This window comes from Symphalangus syndactylus, chromosome 14 (assembly GCF_028878055.3).
Source record: "Symphalangus syndactylus isolate Jambi chromosome 14, NHGRI_mSymSyn1-v2.1_pri, whole genome shotgun sequence".
NCBI lineage: Eukaryota > Metazoa > Chordata > Mammalia > Primates > Hylobatidae > Symphalangus > Symphalangus syndactylus.
Window position 1 is genome coordinate 104,021,266 of NC_072436.2, and position 26,535 is coordinate 104,047,800.

Consider the following 26,535-nt stretch of genomic DNA (forward strand, 5'->3'; position numbering starts at 1 on the left):
TAGCTGGGCCTACAGGCATGCGCTGCCATGGCTGACTAAGTTTTTAATTTTTTTTAGAAATGGGATTTTGCCATGTTAGCCAGACTGGTCTCGAACTCCTGGGCTCAAGTGATCCACCGGCCTCAGCCTCCCAAATGCTGGGATTACAGGCATGAGCCATCACACCCAGCCGTAGTTATTTTAAATTGAAGTTCTAACTCCTGTTAGGGAGTGGAGAAAGAAGTAATTGATTGTAATCTTTTCTTATTTCCCCAATAAATCCCTGTTTTTGTGTGAATTATAAGGTTGTTGTTTTTATAGGGAAATAGCAAAATTAGTTCTTGAAGCATAAGCTTTTTTTCAGGTTGAAATCGGCTCGAGATGTTGTATCTAGGACTGGTCATTCATTGGCTCTTGGTTGTTTGCATCGTTATGTTGGTGGAATAGGCTCAGGACAACATCTGAAGACCAGTGTCAGCATTTTATTGGCTCTAGCACAAGATGGGACATCCCCTGAAGTCCAGGTATAGTATTATTGATTTTTTTATTACAAAAGTTTAGAAAATTTTTTGGAAAATTATTTGCTCTATGAAATAAAAATGACCGTGGTAAGTTGTTAGGATAAACATATTAGGGTTTCTTTTGTAATAGTACATAGCAAGATTTTGTTTATCAGCCTAGTCTTAAAGTCTGTCTTACTTTGAGAATTTCACCCATTCATGTACATTTCTTCAAACATATTTTCTTTTTATTGTGTATTATTCTGTGTACTTTTTTCCTCCTTTTTTTTTTTTTTTTTTTTTTTTGCATTTCTTTAGATTTGTTAGCTTGATCAAGTTTTTTTTTTTTAAATAACTGTTCCTCTCTCTCTTCCTGTAATACCCCAACCTAGGTCCTGGGTCATTGGCTGAATCTTCATGTGGACCCTTTGAATATTTTGTTTTTGTTGTTTCTTTTTAGACATTATTATACATAAGTAAATATAACTACAGTGAAGATGAAGAATGTGTGTGAAAATATCCTACAATCTGGATTTGCTACTTCACATTGATAAGCCTAAAAATATTAAGAGTATACCCATGTAACAATTCAGTATACTCAATTCAGTACATTCGAATTCTTCCTTACAACTAAAATGAAATTATATTTTATTCTAGACTTGGTCTCTTCATTCACTTGCTTTGATAGTGGATTCTAGTGGTCCGATGTATCGTGGCTATGTGGAACCAACATTATCTCTAGTTCTTACCTTGCTGTTGACGGTTCCACCTTCACATACAGAAGTTCATCAGTGTTTGGGTCGGTGCTTGGGTGCTATAATAACTACTGTTGGCCCTGAACTACAAGGTAAGTAAATCATCTCAAATTAAGGAACCTGGATAGATAATCACTATCTTTAAATTTCCTGAATATCACATCACCATCACATTACTTGAAGAAATTTTGTAATAACAATTACTATGTACTGAATACTTGGATTTACTGAAAGCCTGGCACTCAGCTTTTTACATGTGGCATTTTATTTAATCCCTACGAGAAACCTATGACATGACAATGTTTGTTGAAGTTTTGAGCGGAGAAAACATTTTAAATGAAATTTTACTTGGAGTCCCATGAAAACAAAGTTAAAAATGGAGTCCCTTGGCCTAGAGTGCTATCCACATATCTTCACGGACTTTTGCTTCACTTTTTTTGAACTCTAAGGATTAGGAACATAGCTTGAAAAACCACTGTCATAAGGTAAATATTATCTAAATTTTGTTTTCTTTTTGTTAGAGGAAAAAGATATTAGCTAATTTTCTCTGAGGAAGTAAACTGGGAGAAGATAAGTAACTTGCCTAGAGTTAGTCAACTTATGAGTGGCACATTTATGATCCTAAAGCTTATGTTTGTGCCACTTAATTCCACTGAGCTAATTCTAGTAATGGTTAAACTCCGAAGTCAGCAAATTATTGTAAAGATATCCTGAATATATAAACCACTTTCAGAGTTTTCCTTTTTCTCCTTTGTCATTTATTATATATATTTTCAGAAGGTTGAGCTTTTAACATACATTATTTAATTCGGATAACAACCCAGAGACTGATATTATCTCTATTTTATAGATCAAATATTGAAGCTGAGGAGGTTAAGAACTTTTACAAAGTTTTGGAAACTAGTGAGTGGTTGGAGTAAGAAGTGAAGCCCAGGTCAATTTCCGGTGCTTGCATTCTTTTTTTTTTTATTTTGAATGTATTGCCCAGGCTGGAGTGCAGTGGTATGGTCTCAGCTCACTGCAACCTCTGCTTCCTGAGTTCAAGCGAGTCTCCTGCCTCAGCCTCCTGAGTAGCTGGGATTACAGGTGCCTGCCACTACACCCAGCTAATTTCTTGTATTTTTAGTAGAGACGGGGTTTCACCATGTTGGCCAGGCAGGTCTCGAACTCCTGACCTCATGATCCACACCCGCCTCGGCCTCCCAAAGTGCTGGGATTACAGGCGTGAGCCACTGCACCCGGCCTTTTTTTTTTTCCTTTTTAAGAGATGGGGTCTCGCTATGTTGCCGAGGCTGGTCTCAAACTGCTGGCCTCAAGCAATCCTCCCACTCCATCTCGGCCTTGCAAAGTGCTGGAATTACAGGCACGAGCCTCCATGCCCAGCCCGTTACTGGCATTCTTAATCTCTATGCTATGTTGCCTCCATTTTGACAGATATTTTTAAAAAGAGAGGAAAAAGAAAAAGACTTAAAGAAAATGCTAGAAATTGAAAAATATGTGATTTTTTTTTTTTTTTCCCCAGGGAGACAGAGTCTTGCCCTGTCGCCCAGGTTGGAGTGCAGTGGCGTGATCTCGGCTCGCTACAACCTCGGCCTCCTGGGTTCAAGCAATTCTGCCTCAGCTAACTTGTATTTTCAGTAGAGACAGGGGCTCCACTATGTTGGCCAGGCTGGTCTCGAACTCCTGATCTCAAGTGATTCATCCGCCTAGGCCTCCCAAAATGCTGGTATTATAGGGAAAAATAGGTGATTTAAATAAGCTGCTTTCTTAGACCCATTGTCCTCTTTGGGAAAGTGAGGATAGTTCTTCCTGTGAATGTCACAGGGATATGAAGAGGATAAATATGTGCCTTTTATTAAGCATAGGTGTTTATCAAGTATTTTCTAAAGTGATAATGATAAGGCAATGCGTATAAAACTAGAATGTATCTCTTACGTGATTTTTATGATTTCCTTGTTTACATTTAAAGATCAGCATATAGGCCGGGTGCGGTGGCTCATGCCTGTAATCCCAGCACTTTGGGGGGCCAAGGCGGGTGGATCATTTGAGGTCAGAACTTTGAGACCAGCCTGGCCAACATGGTGAAAACTCATCTCTACTAAAAGTACAAAAATCAGCTGGGCGTGGTGGCACATGCTTGTAATCCCAGCTACTTCAGAGGCTGAGGCAGGAGAATTGTTTGAACCCGGGAGGTGGAGGTTGCAGTGAGCCAAGATCGCGCCACTGCCCTCTAGCCTGGGCGACAGAGTGAGACTCCACCTCAAAAACAACAACAACAAAAAACCTGAATAATAATTGGATAGAATGGTTATTTAGAGGACAATTGTTTACTAGGAATATTTTTGGTGGTACTAATAAAATAATTGTATTTTATATTTTCTTTCATTTTGCACCAGGGAATGGAGCAACAACTTCTACAATTCGTTCCTCTTGTTTGGTGGGTTGTGCAATAACACAGGACCATTCAGATTCTCTTGTTCAGGCAGCTGCCATATCTTGCCTTCAGCAGCTTCACATGTTTGCACCACGACATGTCAATCTATCTAGCCTTGTTCCTAGCCTTTGTGTAAGTATAGCGCTATTTCATTCATTGATTTTTAAGTTGTATTTCATTTTACATTTAAAAAAATTTTTATGGGTACATACTAGGTATATATATTTAATGGGGTACTTGGGGTATTTTGATGCAAGCCTACAGTGTATAATAATCACATCAGAGTGAATGTGGTATCCATCACCTCAAGCATTTATTATTTATTTGTATTATAAGTAATCCATAGTTATTTTAAAATGTACAATTAAAATTATTATTGACTATAATCACCCTTTTATGATATCAAATACTAGATCTTTTGTTTGTTTTTTGAACTTCAGTTGTCATTTTATGACGATTCATTTTATTCACTGATTTTCTCTCTTACCTTGTAAGAAATATCTTGATGAACTGTTTATTTCCTCGCTAAGAATATATCACATTTGGGCCAGGTGCTGTGGCTCACACCTGTAATCCCAGCACTTTGGGAGGCTGAGGTGGGCAGATCACGAGGTCAGGAGATCAAGACTAGCCTGGCCAATATGGTGAAACTCCGTCTATACTAAAAATACAAAATTAGCCGGGTGTGGTGGCATGCACCTGTAGTCCCAGCTATTCGGGAGGCTAAGGCAGGAGAATTGCATGAACCCAGGAGGCGGAGGTTGCAGTGAGCCGAGATCACATGACTGCACTCCAGCCTGGGTGACAGAGCAAGACTCCATCTCCAAAATATATATATATATATATATATATATATATCACATTTTTAGTTTTTCCTACTTGGAATTTTATTTCCTAAAGCTTGATTGATACTTCTGAGTATCTGTTGCTATCATTATAATTGTTAATTTATTCATTCATCAAATACTTACTGATAGCCTGTTATATGTCAGGAACCTTGCAACCTACTGGAGATACATTTGTGGGTGAGACAAGATCAAGCCTCTGTCATAGTAAAGTTTATAGTTTACAAAGGAAAATGGAAAAATATTATTTATAAATAAGTGCTATAAAAGCCTGGAAGAGAGCCTGTAACAAGAGGCCTATCATAATCCTGACATTCAGAAAAGATTTTCATTAAAAAATGGTGTTTAAGGTCAGACGCAGTGGCTCATGCCTGTAATACCAGCACTTTGGGAGGCCAAGGCGGGTGGATCACCTGAGGTCAGGAGTTCGAGACCAGCCTGGGCAACGTGGTCAAACCTCGTCTCTACTAAAAATACAAAAATTGGTCTGGGGTGGTGGCAGGCGCCTATAATCTCAGCTACTCGGGAGGCTGAAGCAGGAGAACCACTTGAACCCAGGAGGTGGAGGTTATAGTGAGCCAAGATTGCGCCACTGCACTCCAACCTGGGCAAGAAAAGCGAAACTCTGTCTCAAAAAAAAAAAAGATATTTAAGGTGTGATTTGCAGAATACATAGCAATTAGTTTACAAAGGGCATGATATTGAAGTAGACAGCATTTACTTTTAGACAGGAAGAAAAATATGTGCAAGGCCCTAAACTGGGAAGGGCTGTCATACATTTAAAGAGCCAATTAGTTAGTGTGGTTAAGGCTGAGAGAGAAGACGGAGACGTGGGACCTAGAGGAAATGATGAGACTGGACAACTAACCAGGTGACATATCACGCAGACTTTCTACATACATAAAACCTTTGGACTTTATTCTACAAGCAGTGGGAAACCATTAGAAGGTGTTCTCTGCAGGGGAGTGACATAATCAGATTTGCACTTTTTACATTTTGTTCTTGCTGGATGATAGAGAGTGGACTCTACAGGGTAAGAATTATGGTATTCTCGGAAGAAGATGATAGTGATTTGCTCTAAGTAGTAAGAGAATGGGGAGAAATCAATGGATTTGAATAATATTTAGGATCAAGGATTTGTTCATTAATTGGCTCTTAGTGGGGCATAGTTGGAGAAGAGGGTTAGAAGGATGTGGCCTACGTTTTTGACTTGAGTATAGTAATGTAATTCCCTGAGATTGGCAACATTGGAGGAGGAGGGTTGGGAAGAGTGGATATCATTAATTCAGTTTTAGACACGTGGATAGTTAGTTATATGGGCCTGGAGCTCAGAAAAGAGAGGTCTGGTTAAAGAGGTAAATTTGAGAGGCATACAGATTTATATGGAAAACAGAGACATAGGAGTAGATGAGATCACCAAGGAGAGAGTCCTGATTGAGGAACCCAACTTAAAAATTTTAGAAAAGAGGAAACGAGTCAGCCAGAAATATGTAGAAGCAGTTAAGAGAGATTAAAGAAGAAACAGAGGTTGTGTTGTTCACAGAAGCTAAATGGAGTAGAAGAGTGGTGTGTTTGGAAAAATTGACAAGCTGATTCTAAACTTAATAGGGAAATGCAAAGTGCTTGTAAAGATCAATGAAGTTGGAAGATTTACTATACTTACTATCAAGATTTACCATAAGCTCCAGTAAGAAAGACAGGGTAATATTGCAAGGATACACAAGTAGACAAATGGAACACAATGGAGTGTCCAGAATTGGATTCACACATACACAGTCATATAACTTAGGACTGTGGCACATGGTACCACTACAGTTCAGTGTGGATAGGATTATCTTTTCAATAAATACAGGGATTAAAGATACCATTGATTGTACTTTACAATTCTAATATCACAGATGTTAAAATGAAAAGGGAAAGTACACCTGAGAATAACTGCAGTGGAGTTTTTGAAAACACTTCGTGAAGTGTTTTGTTTCTTTCACTTAGGCTTTGCCAGTCACCATTTGTTGAATGTATTTTCTTAGCTACAATTCTCTGTAATTGTTACCAAATTAAAATGTTGTGATGTTCTCCACGTATGTTTTATCATTTGATTCTTACAGCAGTTGTGTAAGATGGGTGGGTTGGATATTGTCCCCACTGTAAAAATAAAAAGGCAGAAACTTCAAGAGACTAAGTGACTTGTTCTTCCCATTTGATATGACCATGCTTGAGCTTTCTAATTAATTATGGAGTTTTTGAAAGTTCCAAAATGTCTTTATTTTCAGGAAGAGGAATGAATAAAATACTTTGTTGGCTGGGTGCGGTGGCTTACACCTGTAATCCTACTGCTTTGGGAGCAAGGCAGATCACTTGAGTGCAGGAGTTTGACACCAGCCTGGGCAATATAATGAGACCTTGTCTCTATAAAAAAAACAAAAAATGAGGCGAGAGGATCGCTTGAGCCTGAGAGGTTGAGGCTGCAGTAAGCTATGATTGTGCCACTGCACACCAGCCTGGGCAATGTCTTAAAAACAAACAGCCGGACGCGGTGGCTCACGCCTGTAATCCCAGCACTTTGGGAGGCCGAGGCAGGCAGATCACGAGTTCAGGAGATCGAGACCATCCTGACTAACACAGTGAAACCCCATCTCTACTAAAAATACAAAAAATTAGCCGGCTGTGGTGGCGGGCGCCTGTAGTTCCAGCTACTTGGGAGGCTGAGGCAGGAGAATGACGTGAACCCGAGAGTGGAGCTTGCAGTGAGCCGAGATCGTGCCACTGCACTCCAGCCTGGGTAACAGAGTGAGACTCCATCTCAAAAAAAAAAAAAACAACAACAAATAACCAAACTATTTTGTTGATAAAAATCTGTCAGATTTATTTCTCCTCAGTTATAGTTTATTTTATTAATGCTTGGTATAAATTTCATAGGCTATGAATTTTATGCAAGTATATCTTGAGTTATAAATGCTATATTAATAGCCTAAAAATATACTATCTGGCATTATGAAGGGAAGGTGTATTCCATACATGTGTTCTTCTCCATCCCCATCATTTGTGTCTGGGATTCTTTCTAAAAGATTACTTCCTTGCTTAAAAAGCAGCACATGGAACATAATTTAATATTTCCTTCGTGAGTCAGATTTGTACTAATAATTATAATAGCTTACATTTATTGAGCAGTTACCATGTGCCAGCCAGGATTGTAAGCATTTTACTTATTTACACCATATTCCTGTGAAGAGTTAATATTCCCACCTTACATGTGGGCAAATCAAGGCACAGAGGGGCTAAGTAACTTGTGTAAGGTGTCACAGGAATAAGTGACAGAGCCAGGATTCAAACCCAGTCTGGCAGCTGTGCCTGAGTTCTTAACTTTTATGCCATGTTGCATCTTACACTTTTATGTTTTAGAGTGTACTATATTCAGGGACCTTTCAGACAAAAAAAAGTCTGTGGCAAAAGGCCCCATTTTGCAATTTTTTCAGGTGATTATGTTTGCTTGATTTGTTTTTTTCACTTTAATAAATAACCTCCTTTGCTTTCAAATATTATGGTGTGCTCTGCCCCCTAACTTTTCATTCACTACATTTGATCTCTATATACTTAAAAAATTTAGATGACAAAGTTGAGTAGGACCATGTGTAAATGTAAAATAAGATGTGCAGAAGGTCCTTCTGGATTTTTCATTTAAGTATATTGCGTGAGCTTTAGAGCACAGATCTTGGGACAGTTATTTTGGCTACTAACATATTTTTTGTATATTTTATTAGTAGTAGTATTTTGTCAGAATGTCATCATTTGACTATATTTTAAACAACTGAGGTTGTTAAATGAAGAGCATCTTCAGAAGTAAGACGTTAATATATATTCATTAGGGCCAGGCACAGTGGCTCATGCCTGTAATGCCAGCACTTTGGGAGGCCGAGGTGGGCGGATCATGAGGTCAGGAGTTCGAAACCAGCTGGCCAATGTGGTGAAAACCCGACTCTACTAAAAATACAAAAATTAGCCCCGTGTAGTGGCAGACACCTGTAATCCCAGCTACTTGGCAGGCTGAGGCAAGAGAATCGCTTGAAACCAGAAGGTGGAGGTTACAGTGAGATCATGCCACTGTACTCCAGCCTGGGCAACAAGAACAAAACTCTGTCTCAAAATATATATATATATAATATACACATTATATATTATATAATATATATATTTTATATATATATATATTCATTAGGCAAATAAGATTAAAGAATTACAGCTTTTTAAAGAGAAATTGCCTAACATTGTTATGATTTACAGGTTCACTTATGTAGTTCCCATTTGTTACTTCGACGAGCAGCTGTGGCATGTCTTCGGCAACTTGCACAAAGAGAAGCAGCGGAAGTATGTGAATATGCCATGAGCCTGGCAAAAAATGCAGGGGACAAAGAGAGCAGTAGTGCCAGTAAGTTATATTATTGGTCAATATTATTTTATGTTTAAATACTTTCACATTTCAAATAAGTACTATTATCAAACAACATTTTTGTGTTGAAATGTGGCCAGATGTCTTATTCTTTGAAATAAAACCGTTACCACTTTTAAAATTCCAATTTGGTTTTCTTGATAATTTTGCATTTTTGCTTTTTAAAAATGTTTGCAAGTTGGGCACAGTGTTGTGTACCTGTAGTCCTAGCTACTCAAGAGGCTGAGGTGGGAGGATCACTTGAGCCCAAGGGTTCAAGGTTACAGTGAGCTATGGTCATGCCCCTGTGCTCCAATCTGGGTGGTTGAGTAAGACCATGTCTCCTAAAGTAAGGAAGTAAGTAAATAAATAAGTAAAAAGGTGGGTGTGAACAACTGGATTTAGAAAAAAATTATTTGCAGCTTAAAAAAACTGAACAATATTTAGTATCAGAATATTTCTGCCATTTCTTGAGGATGTTTTAGGGGCACTTGAAGGTTTCCAGTTCTGGATGGTAGTTAGCCTCTTGTGATGTAATTTTTCCTCTAAGAAGGTAAGACCAAAGTAGCCAATAAAACTATGAAATGTCAGTAGATGTTTGGTAGCAGAAGGTTGATCTTTGCTTCCTTTAGTTCTTTCTGCTTTTCTGGAGGGTTTTAGGTATAGCTTAAATTCCTAGCTGGTCTTCTGATACCTAAGTGTAGGTGGTTTGGAAACTTTTTAAGAGTTTAATTGACAGAGATATTTCCCCTATTATGAGGGAATATTTTTACTTATAACAGTTTTCTAATGCCTAGAAGCTGCTTGGATACAAAGAAGCAAGATACAAGAATAACTTCAATTTTAGCATAGCATAAGAACTTTATTAACAGACATACAGTATTGTAGAATATTTAAGAAGTTTATTATAAAAATCTAACAGTAGACATTACTGTTTTTTGGAGAGAAAACATCACCAAAAGTAGTTACAGAACTCTTCTGAATACATATAAATTTTCAGAACTTCTACATGTCAGTTGCCATAAACAAAATTGAGACTACTTGGAAGGCTGAGACAGATCACTTGAGCCCAGGAGTTCAAGTCCAACCTGGGCAACATAGTGAGATCCTGTCTCTTTAAAAAAAAAAAAGAAAAGAAAAGAAAAGAAAAACAGAAAGACAGCTAAGATAGGGAAAAATATTTACAAAATATATTTTTATTAACTAATTTTATTTACTAACGTCTGTATTTAATAAAATATAAAAGTGTTTAAAGCTTTTACAAATGAGTATATTTGGAGTCCCCAGGATCACCCCTGGGTTTGATGATTTCCTGGGTGGACTCAGTGTATAGGCATTTTCCTGGCTGTGTTTATTATGACAAAAGGAAGAAAAGGTGTGTAGCATGAAGTTAGAGGAAACCAGGCACAAGCTTCCCAGAACCCTGTCCCCATGTAGTCATAGAGATTGCAACCCAGCAATGGATTATGACAGCATGCGTGTAATGTATTTTCGCAGAGAAGCTTATTAAAGACTTAATGCCCAATGTTTTTATTGGGGGCTGATCCCATAGGCATTGCCTGCCTGGCACATACCAAAAGTTCGGACTCAGAAGGAAAGCAGATGTTCAGCAGAAGCTACAGTTGAGGTACAGCGAGCCACTTTTATCAGGGAATTAATGGTGGGAAACCTCTAGAAACCCAATTCCCAGATGCTAGCCAAGGGCTAACCTTGCAATTAAGTCTTACTAAGGTAGTCTCAGGCCTGCAATGTTAATTCGTTTTTGCACCTTGTAAAAACCACTAGAGCACATTTTATAAAGAAGAAATAATAAATATCTTTAACTCCCAGTGATTTAACAATTACAAGTTACTATAATCATAAAATAGCATTTTTCTTCTATAAAACTGATCAAGATTAAAAACAATAATTATAACCAGTGTTGGGAAAAGTAGGAATAGATATTTCTTGTACTACAGTTAGAAATGTAGAGTCATGCACATTTTCTGGAGGGTTTTTTGGCACTATGTCCTTGAAGTTTTCAAAATGTGCTTACCCTTTGACCTAGAAATTCCCTCTTAAGGAATTTGTCCTCTAATCAATTAATTTTCTTTTAGGGAATTTGTCCTCAGTGATTAATCAATTAATTTTCCCTTAATTTATTGGTTTGCTGCATAGCCGTTAACATTCATACTATAGAAGTATAATTACTGAAATGGGAAAATATTCACTATCTACTGCTAAGTGAAAAAAAAGTCTCTGTGCCTCATCTCTTCCTAATGTTCTCTTTTCTTGGAACCCTTTCGTTTAACTTTTTCTATTGTTTTAGAATTTCACTCACTATGGCTATTTTCTTCAAACCTCGCCTTATTCTGTATTTGGGGTGACACAACAAAAAGTTACCTTTCAACTCCATTCCTCTATCTTACTCCCTTCAGGGTTCAGTGGGCTCTAGACTTCAGAGGGCATAATAATATTCATTCTTAAAGCCACCAGTTATATACTACTGCTGTTTACAAGAATGCAAAGATTTTCCGATGAAGCAAGAAATTTAACCACAATTTCATGACAACATTACTTTTTGGTTGTTGTTACTCTTTGGATTTTCCCAATTTTTATTTATTTGTTTGTTTTTTTTTTTTTGAGACAGAGTCTCTGTTACCCAGGCTGGAGTGCAGTGGCATGATCTCGGCTCACCGCAACCTCCGCCTCCCAGGTTCAAGCGATTCTCCTGCCTCAGCCTCCCCAGTGGCTCGAATTACAGGCACCTGCCACTGCACCTGGCTAATTTTTGTATTTTTAGTGGAGGCAGGATTTCACCATCTTGGCCAGGCTGGTCTTGAACTCCTGACCTTGTGAACCTCCCGCCTCGGCCTCCCAACGTGTTGGGATTACAGGCGTGAGCCACCGTGCCTGATGGAGTTTCACTCTTGTGGTCCAGGCTGGAGTGCAATGGCACAATCTTGGCTCACTGCAACATCCGCCTCCTGGGTTCAAGCGATTCTCCTGCCTCAGCCTTCTGAGTAGCTGGGATTACAGACACCCGCCACCATGCCCAGCTAATTTTTGTATTTTTAGTAGAGACGGGGTTTCGCCATGTTGGCCAGGCTGGTCTCGAACTCCTGATCTCAGGTGATCCACCCACCTCAGCCTCCCAAAGTGCTGGGATTACAGGCGTGAGCCACTGCGCCCAGCCTTGGATTTTCCCAATTTTTAAATGAACTCTTAGGATACAATGCACTTAGGGTTTGTGTTCTGGCTTTATAAAAATTTTAAAATCTGAACTATGAGACTGAATAAGTTTCAATTTATTCTTCTAACAAATACAAGTTTTTTAGTTTGTTAAATATATTTAGCAGTGTATCTCTGTCCCACACTAGAATCAAATATTTATTGAGCATTCCCTGAGATTTGTTTACAATATCTCAGAATAATCAGTTTTACAGTTCAAGGTTTTACTCTAATTGCCATATTAAATTATAATCCCAAAGATATGTAAACTAGAGGCCATAGTTAAATTGTATATAGCTAGCTGGTTTTGTGGCTGTTGTGAATTTGTATGTAAGACTTGGTCTTTATCATTATTGTTACCTATAGCGTACGCCAAAATCCCATATAAATTCATTTGTAAAAATTACCTTTCAGATGTCAATCCTTTTGCACCTGGAGTTAGTTCTCGAAGTGATATCCATTGCCGGCACCAAGGTGTAAATATAACAGAAACTGGTCTTGAGGGACTTCTTTTTGGAATGCTAGACCGGGAGACAGATAGAAAATTATGTTCTGATATTCATGACACTTTGGGACATATGCTTTCTTCGCTGGCAGTAGAAAAACTTTCTCATTGGCTAATGCTTTGTAAAGATGTCCTGGCAGCTTCTAGTGGTAAGTATTTAATGTGCATTCTTAAAATAATGGAAATTGTTTTACTTCTGATATATACATATAGATATATGTATAAAGATATATACATGTAAATTTGAGCTTATATTTAAAAGTAATAACTTTTGATCTACAAATCCCTGTCAAAATGTTGAAAGTTAAATTATGTTATAAACAAATGAGCTTTTTTATATTGTTGGGAAAATGTAGTTCAAAATTTTTTGGAAGTTCAAACTAAATTTTCATGTATAAAAATCCCAAGTTACTCTAGAGTATGACATAGTATGTAAAACTATTGAAATATGTAAATGTAGTTTACATATTTATGTTATCTTTTCGTTGGCTTTTGATTGTTTAAAAAAAAATTCTGCTGGTTTTACTGTTTTCCAGCAAGTAAGAATTTAGTCTTTTTTTAAAATTAAAGAATTTTTAATATTAATAACTTTTTAAAGGATCATTTTTGCTTATATGAGGTTGTTATAATATTCCTTATTCTTGTTACAGATATGAGTACTGCAACTCTCTTAAGTAGTGGAAAAGATGAAGAAGCTGAAAAGAAAGATGAGATGGATGATGATACCATGTTTACCACGTTAGGTGAAGAAGATAAATCAAAGCCCTTTGTGGCCCCTCGCTGGGCCACTCGAGTATTTGCTGCTGATTGCCTGTGTCGAATCATCAATTTGTGTGAGAATGCAGACCAGGCTCACTTTGATCTTGCCTTGGCACGTTCTGCTAAACTTCGAAACCCTACAAGTAAATTTAAAATCAGTACTTCTTTTCCCCAAAGCATTTTTACAGCTTGAGATATTTTACTGCTACGAGATATTTTACTGCGATGGATATAGCGTGCTTTAGAATATGCCATTTATTTATTGTGAGTTCTCTTGCCTTTCATCTTAGTTTTCTGTCCCCTCTGCATACTATTCATCTTCTGATTCCTATTGGGAAGATAAGTTGAAGAAGGTGGTCCACAAGATAGATTGATCTGTGCGTCTGTCTATTTAATCATTTGCCCAAAAGATAACGATGGCAGTTACTTAGGTTTTCTCAGTACATTGTCCTGGATTTTGGCATTTCAGCGGAAAGGAAATGGTAAAATTTTAAGGCATATAAATAAAGTGAGCTTTGCCGTCCCCAGCCATGGAGAGTATCAGAATTCATGAATGCCCTGGTAGATTTCAAACTCTCAAATTTCAGAAGTGCTATTAGGTATTTTTGAAAAGGTGAAAACTGTTTATTATGGAAACAATTTTTATCTCATTATTTTTTATCTTTTGTAAACTTTTTATACCATGTATCCCCTGAATCTGATACTATAGGGAATTTACAAAGAGACCATCAGACCCAGTACCTTCATTTCATAGTTGAAGAGACCCAGAGAAATTGAGAGGTAATAGAGTAACAGATTCCTTATCCTATAGTTTGCTGTCTCTTCATCACCAGGTCATTTTTTAAATATCTGAAGACAAATTGTATGTGTTAACAGTATTGACATCTGTGAATTGAAAATGCCTTTTGGGTTATTTCATTGTGTATAAGAAGCAGCAGAGCTCACATACATATTTTTAAAACAGACAGGCTGGGTGCGGTGGCTCATGCCTATAATTACATCCCAGCACTTTGGGAGGCTGAGGTGGGTGGATCACTTGAGGTCAGGAGTTTGAAACCAGCCTGGCCAACATACTGAAACCCCGTCTCTACTAAAAATTCAAAAAATTAGTGAGCATCCTGGCACATGCCTGTAGTCCCAGCTACTTGGGAGGCTGAGTCAGGAGAATCGCTTGAACCCGGGAGGCGGAGGTAGCAGTGAGCCGAGATCACGCCACCGTACTCCAGCCTGAGCGACAGAGCAAGACTGTCTCAAAAACATACAAAGTGTAAAACAGTAGTACAACATGTATAAAATGAGACTGTGAATATAGGGTATCAGCAAAGCACAATGCATCATGAACACAGTGTTTTTGTTCATGTCATTATTCAGCAAATATTTACTGCATCCTGTTTTTTGGTATACAGTAGGGATACGTAGAAGAAAAAAACATAGTCCATACCCTGGAAGAACTTATAGCCTAGAAGACAGAAAGACAGACTTCTCAGTCTAATTGTTATGGCGTGTCCCAATAGTAGTATGTTAAAGTACTTTGAGGACATTAAAAAACATAGTATTCATTTCCTATAAAGCCAGGGAAGATGTCACAGAAGAGGTTATTTTGAAGATTAGTTTTAAAGGCAGAGAAAGGGTTAGAAGAGACTGGTGGCATTAGTTTTCCATTGCTGCTATAACAAATGCCCACAAACTTGGTTTAAAATCACACAAGTTTATCATCTTACAATTCTGTAGGTCAGAAGTCCAACAAGAGTCTCGCTGGGCTAACATCAAGGCATGGGCAGGGCTGTGTTCCTTTCTGGAGGCTCTAGGGGGCATCCCTTTCCTTTTCTTTCCAGCTTGTATATGCTGCCTGCACTCCTTGGCTCATGGCTCCCTTTCTGTCTCTTCAAAGCCAGCAGCGTTAAATCTCTCTGATGCTTCTTCAGTAGTCACATGTCTCTGACTGCAGCCAGGAAAGGTGCTCTGCTTTTAAGGACTCATGTGATTAGATTGGGTCTGCCTTGATAATTTAGGCCAGTCTCCATGTTTTAGACTCTATAACCTTAATCACATCTGCAAAGTCCCTTTCGCCCTGCAAGGTAACATATTCACAGGTTCTAGGGATAAGGGGTAGAGATTTGGGGGCACCAATATTCTTTTTTTTTTGAGTCAGAGTCTGGCTCTGTCCCCCAGGCTGGAGTGCAGTGGCACCATCTCAGCTCACTGCAAGCTCTGCCTCCCGGGTTCACGCCATTCTCCTGCCTCAGCCTCCCAAGTAGCTGAGACTACAGGCACCCGCCACCAGGCCCTGCTAATTTTTTTGTATTTTTAGTACAGACAGGGTTTCACTATGTTGGCCAGGATGGTCTCGAACTCCTGACTTTGTGATCCGCCCACCTCAGCCTCCTAAAGTGCTAGGATTACAGGCTTGAGCCACCACGCCCGGCCGGGGCACCAATATTCTGTCTACCACACTGGTTTATTAGAAGCGGAGGGGTTCAACATGAAAAAGCTGATTGCCAAAAAATAAATAAAATAAAAAGAATCAGAGGAAGTAAGAGAATTTGTAAAGCCATGGAATCATAAGTGTGCATACTACATTTAGGGAGTAGTGAAAATCCTTAGGTTGGCTTTTCTTTCTTTATAGTTCTTAACTGTTGTTTTTCTTCCTCATTGTATCTTGTCCTTTTTACCTTAGTGCTCAGAGATCCTCACAGGTTTTTTCTTTATAGGTTGATGTTTTGCTTTTTTCTGCCTTCATTAATAATCTTAAGTCTGCTTTAATTTTTTTAATTTTCCTGTAATTTGTCTATGTTTCTCCGACCTCCATTGTATCATATCCTTTTTACTCTCGAAGGTTTTCTGTTTTTATAGCGTAGCAGCCATGGTTCTTTTCATCCTATTGAGGATGCCACATGATTTTTTTTTTTAATTTTATTCTGGTTTTTTTAGAAAATTGTTTCCAGAGATTAGCCATTTCTCTGAATCTTCAAAATTGTTCTTTTCCCTGGTTGCATTTTTCTTTAATAAACTTAATTGTTTATATATTCTTGAAAGAGAAGAGTACTCTCCATATTTGGAATTTTCTCTCAGTTTGGGGGTGGATTGCCCGTGTTCTCTGTTGTTCATGTATTTCCCATCTGTAGTTGGATGGTAAGCTGTTGTAACAGCTCCCACCTAGATTCCAGTGTCTGGCATATTTTGCTCTGGATCCTTTCTAACAGGATGCTTTCTAACATCACCGCCTGCCATTCTGATTCTGAACAGTCATGGCAGAGTATATGAAAAAGTATAGACCCAATAAATGCGCTATTCACGCTCTCCTCTATCATCTTCATCTCTTCATCTTCCTATCTCCTGTGCTTTAGTTGTAGGGAATTACTACTCCCCGAATATAATAAACCCCCAAATTATCTTTCCACTTTGAAGTTTTTCCTCAGTCCCCTTCTCATTCCACCTTTTCAAGTGTTCATTTCCTAGGATTTAGAAAAAAGATGGAGGTCTTGCCTTACCTTGAGGAAGGGTAGACATACAGATGGGCAGAGAAGCAGCAGCACTCTGGTTGTTGGGGAAAGTGGCGCTCTCGTTCCAGAAACAGTTGCCTAGATTTTGGTTTGGTAGATTGATATAGTCCTAGACTTTGTAAATTAGGTGATAGAGTGCAGGAGGAATAATAGGTCTTTTTATTTACTTTTAGGTTGGCATAATATAAGTAGACCCATTTTAATCTACTTCCTACTGCCTTGAGAATTTTCTCCCGAATTTTGGCAATAGTTTATTATACCTCATTCTTGTTTGTTTCTCAATTTTTTGTTGTAGTAAAATACATATAATAATTGCTGTCTTAACTTTTTTAGCTTATCAGATGGGCGAAATTTTTTAATTGACTTAAAAATATATATATCATGTACAACAAGATGTTTTGAAGTATGTATATATTGTAGAATAGTTAAATCTAGCAAATTAACAAATGCATTACCTCACCTAGTTATCATTTTTGTGTGAGACCACTTAACATCTACCATCTTTGCATTTTTCAAGAATACAGTGTATTGTCATTAACTATAGTCACCGTGCTATAGAGTAGATCTCTTACACTTATTCCTTCTATTTAACTGTAATTCCATATACTTTGACCAACATATCCCCATCTTACTCTTAACCATCCAACCTCTGGTAACCACCATTCTACTCTCTACTTCTGTTAGATTAACTTTTTTAGATTTCACATATGAGTGAGATCATGTGGTATTTTTCTGTGCCTGATGTATTTCACTTAACCTAATGCCTCCAAGTTTGTCCATGTTGTCTCAATTAATAGGACTTTATTCTTTTATATGGCTGAATAGTATTCCATTGTGTATTTATACCACATTTTCTTTATCAATTGATAGACACTTAGACTGGTTCCATATCTTGGTTATTGTGAATAGTCCTGGAGTAAACATGAGAGTGCAGATATCTCTTCAACATGCTTAGTTCAAAACCTTGTTTTTACTGGTGGTGTGTTTTTGCTTCCTATAGGTGAGAAAGCACTGCAGGCTTCTAGCCAAATGTTTTGCCTTCTCTGCTTGCCTCCCACCCACAAAGCAACAGATATTCTTTTTATTTTTATTTTATTTATTTATTTTTTTCTGAGACAGAGTCTCGCTCTGTTGCCCAAGGTAGAGTGCAGTGGTGTGATCTCGGCTCACTGCAGCCTCAGCCTCCTGGGTTCAAGCAATTCTCCTGCCTCAGCCTCCCGAGCAGCTGGGATTACAGGCACCCATCACCATGCCCAGCTAATTTTTGTATTTTTAGTAGAGATAAGGTTTCACCATGTTGGCCAGGCTGGTCTCAAACTCCTGGCCTCAACTGATCTGCCTGCCTTGGCCTCCCAAAGTTCTGGGATTGCAAACATGAGTTGGTGCACCTGGCCAGATATTCTTTTTAAACTCAAGATTCTAAAATTAGTTTTTTTGGTAGGCACATGAGAAAATTTGAAGGTACACATCTTGTAACTTTGATGACAACAATAACAACAAAAACTTGTTTAAATAGGAACTGTTTGGGGATCAGGCTGAGCCACAGAATTGTCACTGCTTCAAAAAGACTTTGTGGGTTTTGAAGCCTCCTGAAGAGCTTTATAGACCTTGAGCTTAATAATTTCTTCAGATAATTTGTGTTGCTATGTCTTTTAAGTTCACTGATCTTTAGTATTTAATCTCTATTAATTTTATCCAGTGTAGTTTTCATTTCAGATATTTTACTTTATATCTCTAAATTCCCCTTTGTGATTTTTTCTACCTTTGATTTCTCCCTTCATTATTTTTGTGCTTTTCTTTTCCTTCTTTGAACATAGGAAACATATTGATAACAGCTATGTAAAGTTCCCTGTCTAATTGTCTTATCTTTTTCGTTTCTAGACATGTTTCTATTCACTGATTTTTTTTTCTCTTTCTCTCTTTGTTGTGAGACATTTCCCTACTTCTTTGCATTCTTGGTAATTTTTTATTAGATGTCAGACATTGTAAATTTTATGATATTAGTGCTGGATTTTGGTGTATTCCAAAATAATTTCGGACTTTGTCCTGGGATGTAGTTAAATTACTTGGTATCATTTTAATTATTTTGAGATTTGCTTTTAAACTTTGTTCATACAGATCCAGGACAACTTTTGCTGTAGGGCTAAAAGGAAAAACATTTCCCTTTTCTACATCTTATTCTTATAAAAGTCTTTTCCTTCTTATTTTGTAGATTTAAGTTTCCTGACAAGAGTTTTTCTAAAGTAGAGATTGGCAGACTACAGCCTACAGTCCAAATCCAACCTACAGCCTTTTTTGTAAATAAAGTTTTATTGGAGCACAGCACACTCATTTCTATACATATTGTCTGCGGCTGCTTTTGCACCGTAACAGTGGAGTTGAGTAGTTGCAATGGAGATAATATAGCCTGAGGCCAGGCATGATGGCTCAAGCCTGTTATCCCAGCACTTTGGGAGGCCGAGGTGGGTGAATCATAAGGTCAGGAGTTTGAGACCAGCCTGGTCAACATGGTGAAACCCTGTCTCTACTAAAAATACAACAATTAGCTGGACGTGGTGGTGGGCGCCTGTAATCCCAGCTACTCGGGAGGCTGAGGCAGGAGAATCGCTTGAACCCGTTGGGGGCAGAGTTTGCAGTGAGCCAAGATCACACCACTGCACTCCAGCCTGGGCAACGGAGCAATACTCCATCTCAAAAAAAAAAAAAAAAAAAAAAAAAAAAAGATAAAAAGAGATAATATAGCCTACAAAGTGTGAACCAAAAAGTGACTGAAGCAGATACCAATTGGTAGAGGTTTATTAGCCAAGGTTGAGGACTCACCTGGGAAAAAACACAGGTAACAGGATCATCTGTGACCTGTGTTTTTTCTAAAGGGGGTTTTGGGAACTTCCTTATTTAAAGAAGAAGAACAGCAGGAAGGGAAAAAAAAAAAAGGGAAGGGAGGGTAAGCAGTGAGTCAGATGGTTATTATATTCCTATGAGGCTCTGATTAGCCTCAGTAAATCTTTTTTTTTTTTTTTTTGAGACAGGGTCTCACTTTGTCACACAGGCTGGAGTGCAGTTGCGTGATCTTGGCTCACTGCAGCCTTGACCTCCCAGGTTCAAAGGATCCTCCTACCTCAGCCCCATGAGTAGCTGGGACTACAGGTCCACGCCACCACGCCCAGCTAATTTTTGTATGTTTTGTAGAGATGGAGTTCACCATGTTCCCCAGACTGGTTTCGAACTCTTGAGCTCAAGCTATCCACCCACCTCAGCCTCCCAAAGTGCTAGGTTTACAGGCTGAGCCACCTCGCCCTGCCAAGCCTCAGTAAATCTACATTTTACATGGGAAAAGGGGGAGTACAGGAAAAATTCAGTTATGCATTGGCCTCAGCATAAAGAGAGGGATGATTTCTCATCTTGTCGTTGTCTTACACCTGTGAAAATAAGCTGGTAATTGACATTGTCAGGGTGAGATTCAACAAAACTTGGTTTTAGGGCTAGTTCTTAGCGGGGGGGAGGGTATGTATTGTGAAAGATTCCTCGTGAGCAATTTGTGAGAGGAGGCCATTTGGGAAGATTTTTGGCCTTCTATCATTGTGGGAACCTGGCTTAAAATGAGGCCAGTTGTGAAATTACAGCTACCTGGGAACAAAAGGAAGGCAGTATTGCAAGACTCTGTTCCCAAGCTTCAGTTTCTCTTTGGCATAGTGAGTTTGGGGTCCCAAGATTCTATTTTCTTTCATAAAGCCAAAAATATTAACTATCTAGTTCTTTACCAAAAAAGTCTGCCAAGCCTTTGTTCTTAAAGAATTAGAAACTCATTTTGGGAAAGTTAAGTTAAAAGTATTTTGCATCACATATCATTGTACGTCCTATAACATTATCAACATTACTGTATTGTATATCACTATTCTTGAAAGATTGATATGGAAGTTGTCTTGAAAGAATATAATATCTTTGCTATTTTCAAAGTTGTGAAATATGTGGATTGTGTTTTTTATCAAAAGTTTATTTCATTTCATAGTTTTATGTTATTACACTTATTTTTGGAAAAGTTTTCATTTTTGCATTCTATTTTTATTTTTAGATGACCTCTTGGTACTTCATCTCTCTGACCTCATTCGCATGGCATTCATGGCTGCAACTGATCATAGCAACCAGCTGCGAATGGCTGGGCTCCAGGCGCTTGAAGACATTATCAAGAAGTTTGCGTCTGTGCCTGAGCCAGAATTTCCAGGTCATGTGATACTGGAGCAGTATCAGGCTAATGTGAGATTTTCTATTTATTTAAGAACTTAAAATTGATCTTTTGAAAGACAACTGAAGAAGTGCAGACTTCCCGGAGGACTGCATTTGGAACTGCAGTCTATTTATTTATGTAGAATGCGTCTCTTTATCTCCATTGTCTGTTACCTAGTTTTAGTCACCCCACAAATGAAATAAGTGTCAAACTGTTGTCACTATTTTTAAGTTGTGATAACATATTAGTGATAAAACTAGAATAGAAATTCCAGCTCAGCTTTCCAGTCTTGTATTTAGATATTTAGCCCTGCCCTTTAAGAGATAAAAGGAGCCTTCAAAAGAGTGTTGTGGATTTGCCGCCGTTATTTTTATATGGCAAATCTTTATAAGCATTTTTAGAAATAGATAGCAGTTGCCCCTTCTATAATGAAGGATAAATTAACTCAATAACAACAGTTAAAGGTATTACTGAGGCCGGGCACGGTGGCTCACGCCTGTAATCCCAGCACTTTGGGAGGCTGAAGCAGGCGGATCACGAGGTCAGGAGATTGAGACCATCCTGGCTAACATGGTGAAACCCCGTCTCTACTAAAAATACAAAAAATTAGCTGGACGTGGTGGCACACGCCTGTAGTCCCAGCTACTCGGGAGGCTGAGGCAGGAGAGTTGCTTGAACCCTGGAGGCGGAGGTTGCAGTGAGCCGAGAGCACACCACTGCACTCCAGCCTGGGTGACAGAGCAAGACTCCGTCTCAAAAAAAAAAAAAAAAAAGTATTACTGAAAGAATTAGATACTGTGTCGCCTAGGCTGGAGTGCAGTGGCACAATCTCGGCTCACTGCAAGCTCTGCCTCCCAGGTTCATGCCATTCTCCTGCCTCAGCCTCCTGAGTAGCTGGGACTACAGGCACCCACCACCACGCCCGGCTAATTTTTTTGTATTTTTAGTAGAGACGAGGTTTCACCATGTTAGCCAGGATAGTCTCGATCTCCTGACCTCGTGACCCACCCACCTCGGCTTCCCAAAGTGCTGGGATTACAGGCGTGAGGCACTGTGCCCGACTGATTTTGTTTTTTTTTTATTTCATTCAAAAGAGGGATCTAGTTGCTCCTGAGATTTGTACCTGTACTTATGTTATTCAAATGAGGCACAGTAAACTAATCCTAGCAGTGGGGGATTATATGAAGGATAAAAAAATTTTGTTAACAAGGATATAACAGATTTTTTTTTTCTGTGATTATGGCAAAATCTTCGCTCCAGTGCACCATACCTCATCTAAAAGTTGTACTCAAAGATATAAAAAATTTAAAATGTGAATAATGTATAATCTGTTGTTTTTACATGTTAAGTATAAGTGTAGAAGTTAGAGCTTCTAGCCCAACTGGCTATAGAAAACCTGTATACAATTGTTTACTCCCAAATACTCAACCTATTGGAATGATGGGGTTTTTTTAAACTTTTTATTTAGAAATGATCTTGCCAGCTGGGGGCGGTGGCTCATGCCTGTAATCCCAGCACTTTGGGAGGTCAAGGTGGGCAGATCGCCTGAGGTTGGGAACTGGAGACCATCCTGGCTGGCATGGTGAAACCCCATCTCTACTAAAAATAAAAAAATTAGTTGGGCGTGGTGGCTGGCTCCTATAATCCCAGCTACTCAGGAAGCTGAGGCAGGAGAATTGCTTGAACAAGGGAGGCAGAGGCTGCAGCACAGTGAGACTCCATCTCAAAAAAAAAAGAAAGAAATGCTATTGCTGGGGGCGGTGGCTCATGCCTGTAATCCTAGCACTTTGGGAGGCCAAGGCAGATGGATCACCTGAGGTCAAGAGTTTGAGACCAGCCTAGCCAACAGGGCAAAACCTTGTGTCTACTAAAAATACAAAAATTAGCTGGGCCTGTAATCCCAGCTACTTGGGAGGCTGAGGAAGGAGAATCGCTTGAACCTGGCAGATGGAGGTTGCAGTGAGCTGAGATCGTGCCATTTCACTCCAGCTTGCAGGACAGGAGAGCAAGACTCTATCTCAAAAAAAAAAAAAAAAAGAATGGTATCAAATTTACAGAAAATCTGCAAGAATAATACAAAAAAACTATCTTACACCCCATATTCATATTTGTCAATTGTTAATTTTGCCTCATTTACTTTAACAATGATTCTCTCTCTCTTTCTTCCCCCAACACACAGATTTTTTCCTAAACCATTTAAAAATAAATTATTTAAATCATGTGCTTTTACAAAACCTTGAGCATTTTAGACTGTATTTTCATAGGACAAGAACATTGTCTTATGTGACTACGGAATAGGTAACCTCAAGAAATTTAACAATGATATATACTTTTACACAATCTATCATATTCCAGCTGTGTCAGTCAACCCAGTAACCTATTTCATATAGTATTCTTTCTCTTCCAATACAGAATCCAATACTAGCTCACATATTGTGATCAATTACCATCTGTCTTTAGTCATAGAGAGGGAGTCTCGATTCATTTCCGAACTACTATTGATATACCTGACCAACTGGATGTCTGTGGTAAGAGAAGAATATCTCAACATAGGAGCTGACTACATCTTATTCCTGTATTCAACTTACACTTGTTATATCTAATATAGCTAAGAATCTATGACTGATGTTGGCTTATTTAAAACAAAAGCTCATATTCCTGTACTTATTAATAACAAAAATGCATAAATTAATATTTTTGAGCAGCTTTTTAAAGCATCTCCTTTTGAGGTGAAATGACCTCTAGGGTCGTTGAGTGACCTTGAATCTTTAGTACTACTCAGTTATTTAAATAAATTGATCCAGATATGAGATTCACTCATAAGGTAAATACTGTTAGAAGTAGGTTTAGAAAATTATAGACAGAAAAAAATCTTAACAGCAATTTTTGGTATGTCTGATAACATGTGACTTTGTCAGAAAATCCTGTTTACTATGAAACAAAAACGAGAAGAAAAACAAGATTATTGCCTACTTGATAAAAGATTCATATAGATTTGATAATGATAACCTCCTGGAAAGCAAAAGAAAAAAGATATGATTGAGTTTATTATAAGTGAAAAGAGATAAGGGAGAGGTTATAAAAAGGAAAGGAACATAGAAGTGTTTTTGTGTGTTTTCATCTCCAAACACACAAGAGGCTTTATGTTTACTACTTACCTTTAAAAATAAAATGCTTTGGGCAGGGCATGGTGGCTCACACCTGTAATCCCAGCACTTTGGGAGGCCGAGGTGGGTGGATCATTTGAGGTCAGGTGTTCAAGACCAGCCAGGCCAACATGGTGAAACCCTGTCTCTACTAAAAACACAAAAATTAGCCTGGCAGTAGTGGTGCACGCCTATAATCCCAGCTACTTGGGAGGTTGAGGCAGGAGAATCGCTTGAGCCTGAGAGGCAGAGGTTGCAATGAGCCGAGATCGCACCACTGCACTCCAGCCTGGGTGACAGTAAGACCCTGTCTCAAAAAATAAAAAAAAATAAATAAAATGCTTTATTTATCTTTCTAGGTGGGAGCTGCTCTAAGACCAGCCTTTTCACAGGATACACCATCAGATATAATAGCGAAAGCTTGCCAGGTAAGAAGAAAAATGGGACTTTGTATAGTTATCTTCTATACATTCATAGATATCTTAGAATTTAACTTGTGTGAAAGAAAAGAGAAAAATTTGGGAGACCAACATGGGAGGATTGCTTTAATTCAGGAGTTTGAGATCAGCCCGGGCAACATGGGGAAATCCCATCTCTACAAAAAATACAAAAATTAGCTGGGCATGGCAACATACACCTGTAGTCCAGGCTACTCGGGAGGCTGAGGTTGGTGGATATCTTGAGCCTAGGAGGTCAAGGCTGCAATGACCCAAGATTGCGCCACTGTACTCCAGCCTGGGCAATGGAGCGAGACCCTGTCTCAAAAAAAAGAGAGGAAAAACAAAATAATATTTTTATCTTGGAAATACAACAATGGCAGTTTTCCTTTTTATTCTGTATGAAATGATGAAATAATAATTAGGTAATAAACATTATGGTCAAAACATTGTTTTTGACCACACATTATGAAAACTTTTGCTAGTTTGTGGGTATTAAATCATCCTAAAGAGAATTTCACAATACAGACATTTCATTGGAAAATTAATCCTAGGGAATTATTCTCATCTTATTGTATCTGCAGAGACTCACAAAACCACCAAAAAACGTACATTTTCCTTTTTTTTGGAGACTGAGTCGCGCTCTGTCGCCCAGGCTGGAGTGCAGTGGCGTGCGATCTCTGCTCACTGTAACCTCCACCTCCCGGGTTCAAGCAGTTCTCCTGCCTCAACCTCCTGCGTAGCTGGGATTACAGGCGCCCACCACCATGCCCAGCTAATTTTTGTGTTTTTAATAGAGACAGTGTTTCACCATGTTGGTCAGGCTGGTCTCAAACTCCTGATCTCGTGATCCACCCGCCTTGGCCTCCCAAAGTGCTGGTATTACAGTCATGTGCCACCACACCTGGCCCCAAAAAACGCATATTTTCTTATGCCTTTAATCAGTTTCTCTTTTTCATATGCTTCAGTTTGAAAAATGATTCATGTATTAAACTCTAATCTTTTAGGAAATCAGTTCGTCTGCTTACCTAAAGACAGAAGATAAGCAACTCTCTTCTTCCTAGTTTTCTGGAGTACAGTGCTGTGGTCCATCATTTTGGCTTAGAATCCATGGCCAAGCTTCATGTGGCCTCTATGCAGAGAAGATTCAGCAATAATAGGTTTAAAATTCTGACTTTATCCTCTCTGTAGCTGAATGTGAGTTTGCCCCTTCCTTCCATTTTTGAAATTGATATCTCTGACGCCTGCTGCCTTAATGGCAGTCTTCAGAGAAATTAACTCTTTCCACGGACAGGAGACCAGAGAGAGAAGAAACGTTGTTGATAAGAGATAGGTCTCTGGATCGTGATGCAAACCTTCGACTAGGTAATTTGGTTTGGGATGCTGCCACACAAATATCAAAAAATTACTGTCCATATGTAAATTAAGTGTATCATGATGACGTTTCAGAGCACAGCATTTAAGCAGACAAAATCTCGTACAATGCTCCTGATCATTAGAAAAGCAAAGGCTATTAGAATTTTATCTTGTATATGAGTACTGAATTTGCCTTAAACTTATTTCTTTTGTGGCCCTAGCTGCATTTTTTTTTATAAGAAGTTTCTTTTTTTCTAGTGGCAGGCTTAAATTTGTGACCTCCTTTCCTTCTGTTGCTGGTAGGAAACCTGGTTTCCTAACAGGTAAAGCAGTAGGTTACAAGTTCTTTCCTTTAAGGAAAGTAAGGAGTTGGCTTACATGATATCCCAGCCTGTTTGTTAGAACAAATGCCATGTTAAGAAACTTTAAAATCAGAGTAACTCTTAGATATTATAGGA

The 26,535-nt window shown here is 38.5% G+C and overlaps 1 protein-coding gene across 6 annotated transcripts in view; it reads left to right on the forward strand.

Annotated features, from left to right (window-relative positions):
- Positions 1-26,535, forward strand: part of HEATR5B (HEAT repeat containing 5B) — a 108,685-nt gene that overhangs the window by 42,133 nt on the left and 40,017 nt on the right. For all 6 annotated transcript variants that reach the window (XM_055240677.2, XM_055240679.2, XM_055240683.2 and 3 more), the window contains 8 exons: positions 344-503; positions 1,137-1,326; positions 3,631-3,800; positions 8,792-8,936; positions 12,561-12,800; positions 13,302-13,553; positions 20,986-21,167; positions 24,644-24,712. In XM_055240677.2, coding sequence (XP_055096652.1) covers positions 344-503; positions 1,137-1,326; positions 3,631-3,800; positions 8,792-8,936; positions 12,561-12,800; positions 13,302-13,553; positions 20,986-21,167; positions 24,644-24,712 — 1,408 coding nt within the window. The remainder of the gene's footprint in view (positions 1-343; positions 504-1,136; positions 1,327-3,630; positions 3,801-8,791; positions 8,937-12,560; positions 12,801-13,301; positions 13,554-20,985; positions 21,168-24,643; positions 24,713-26,535) is intronic.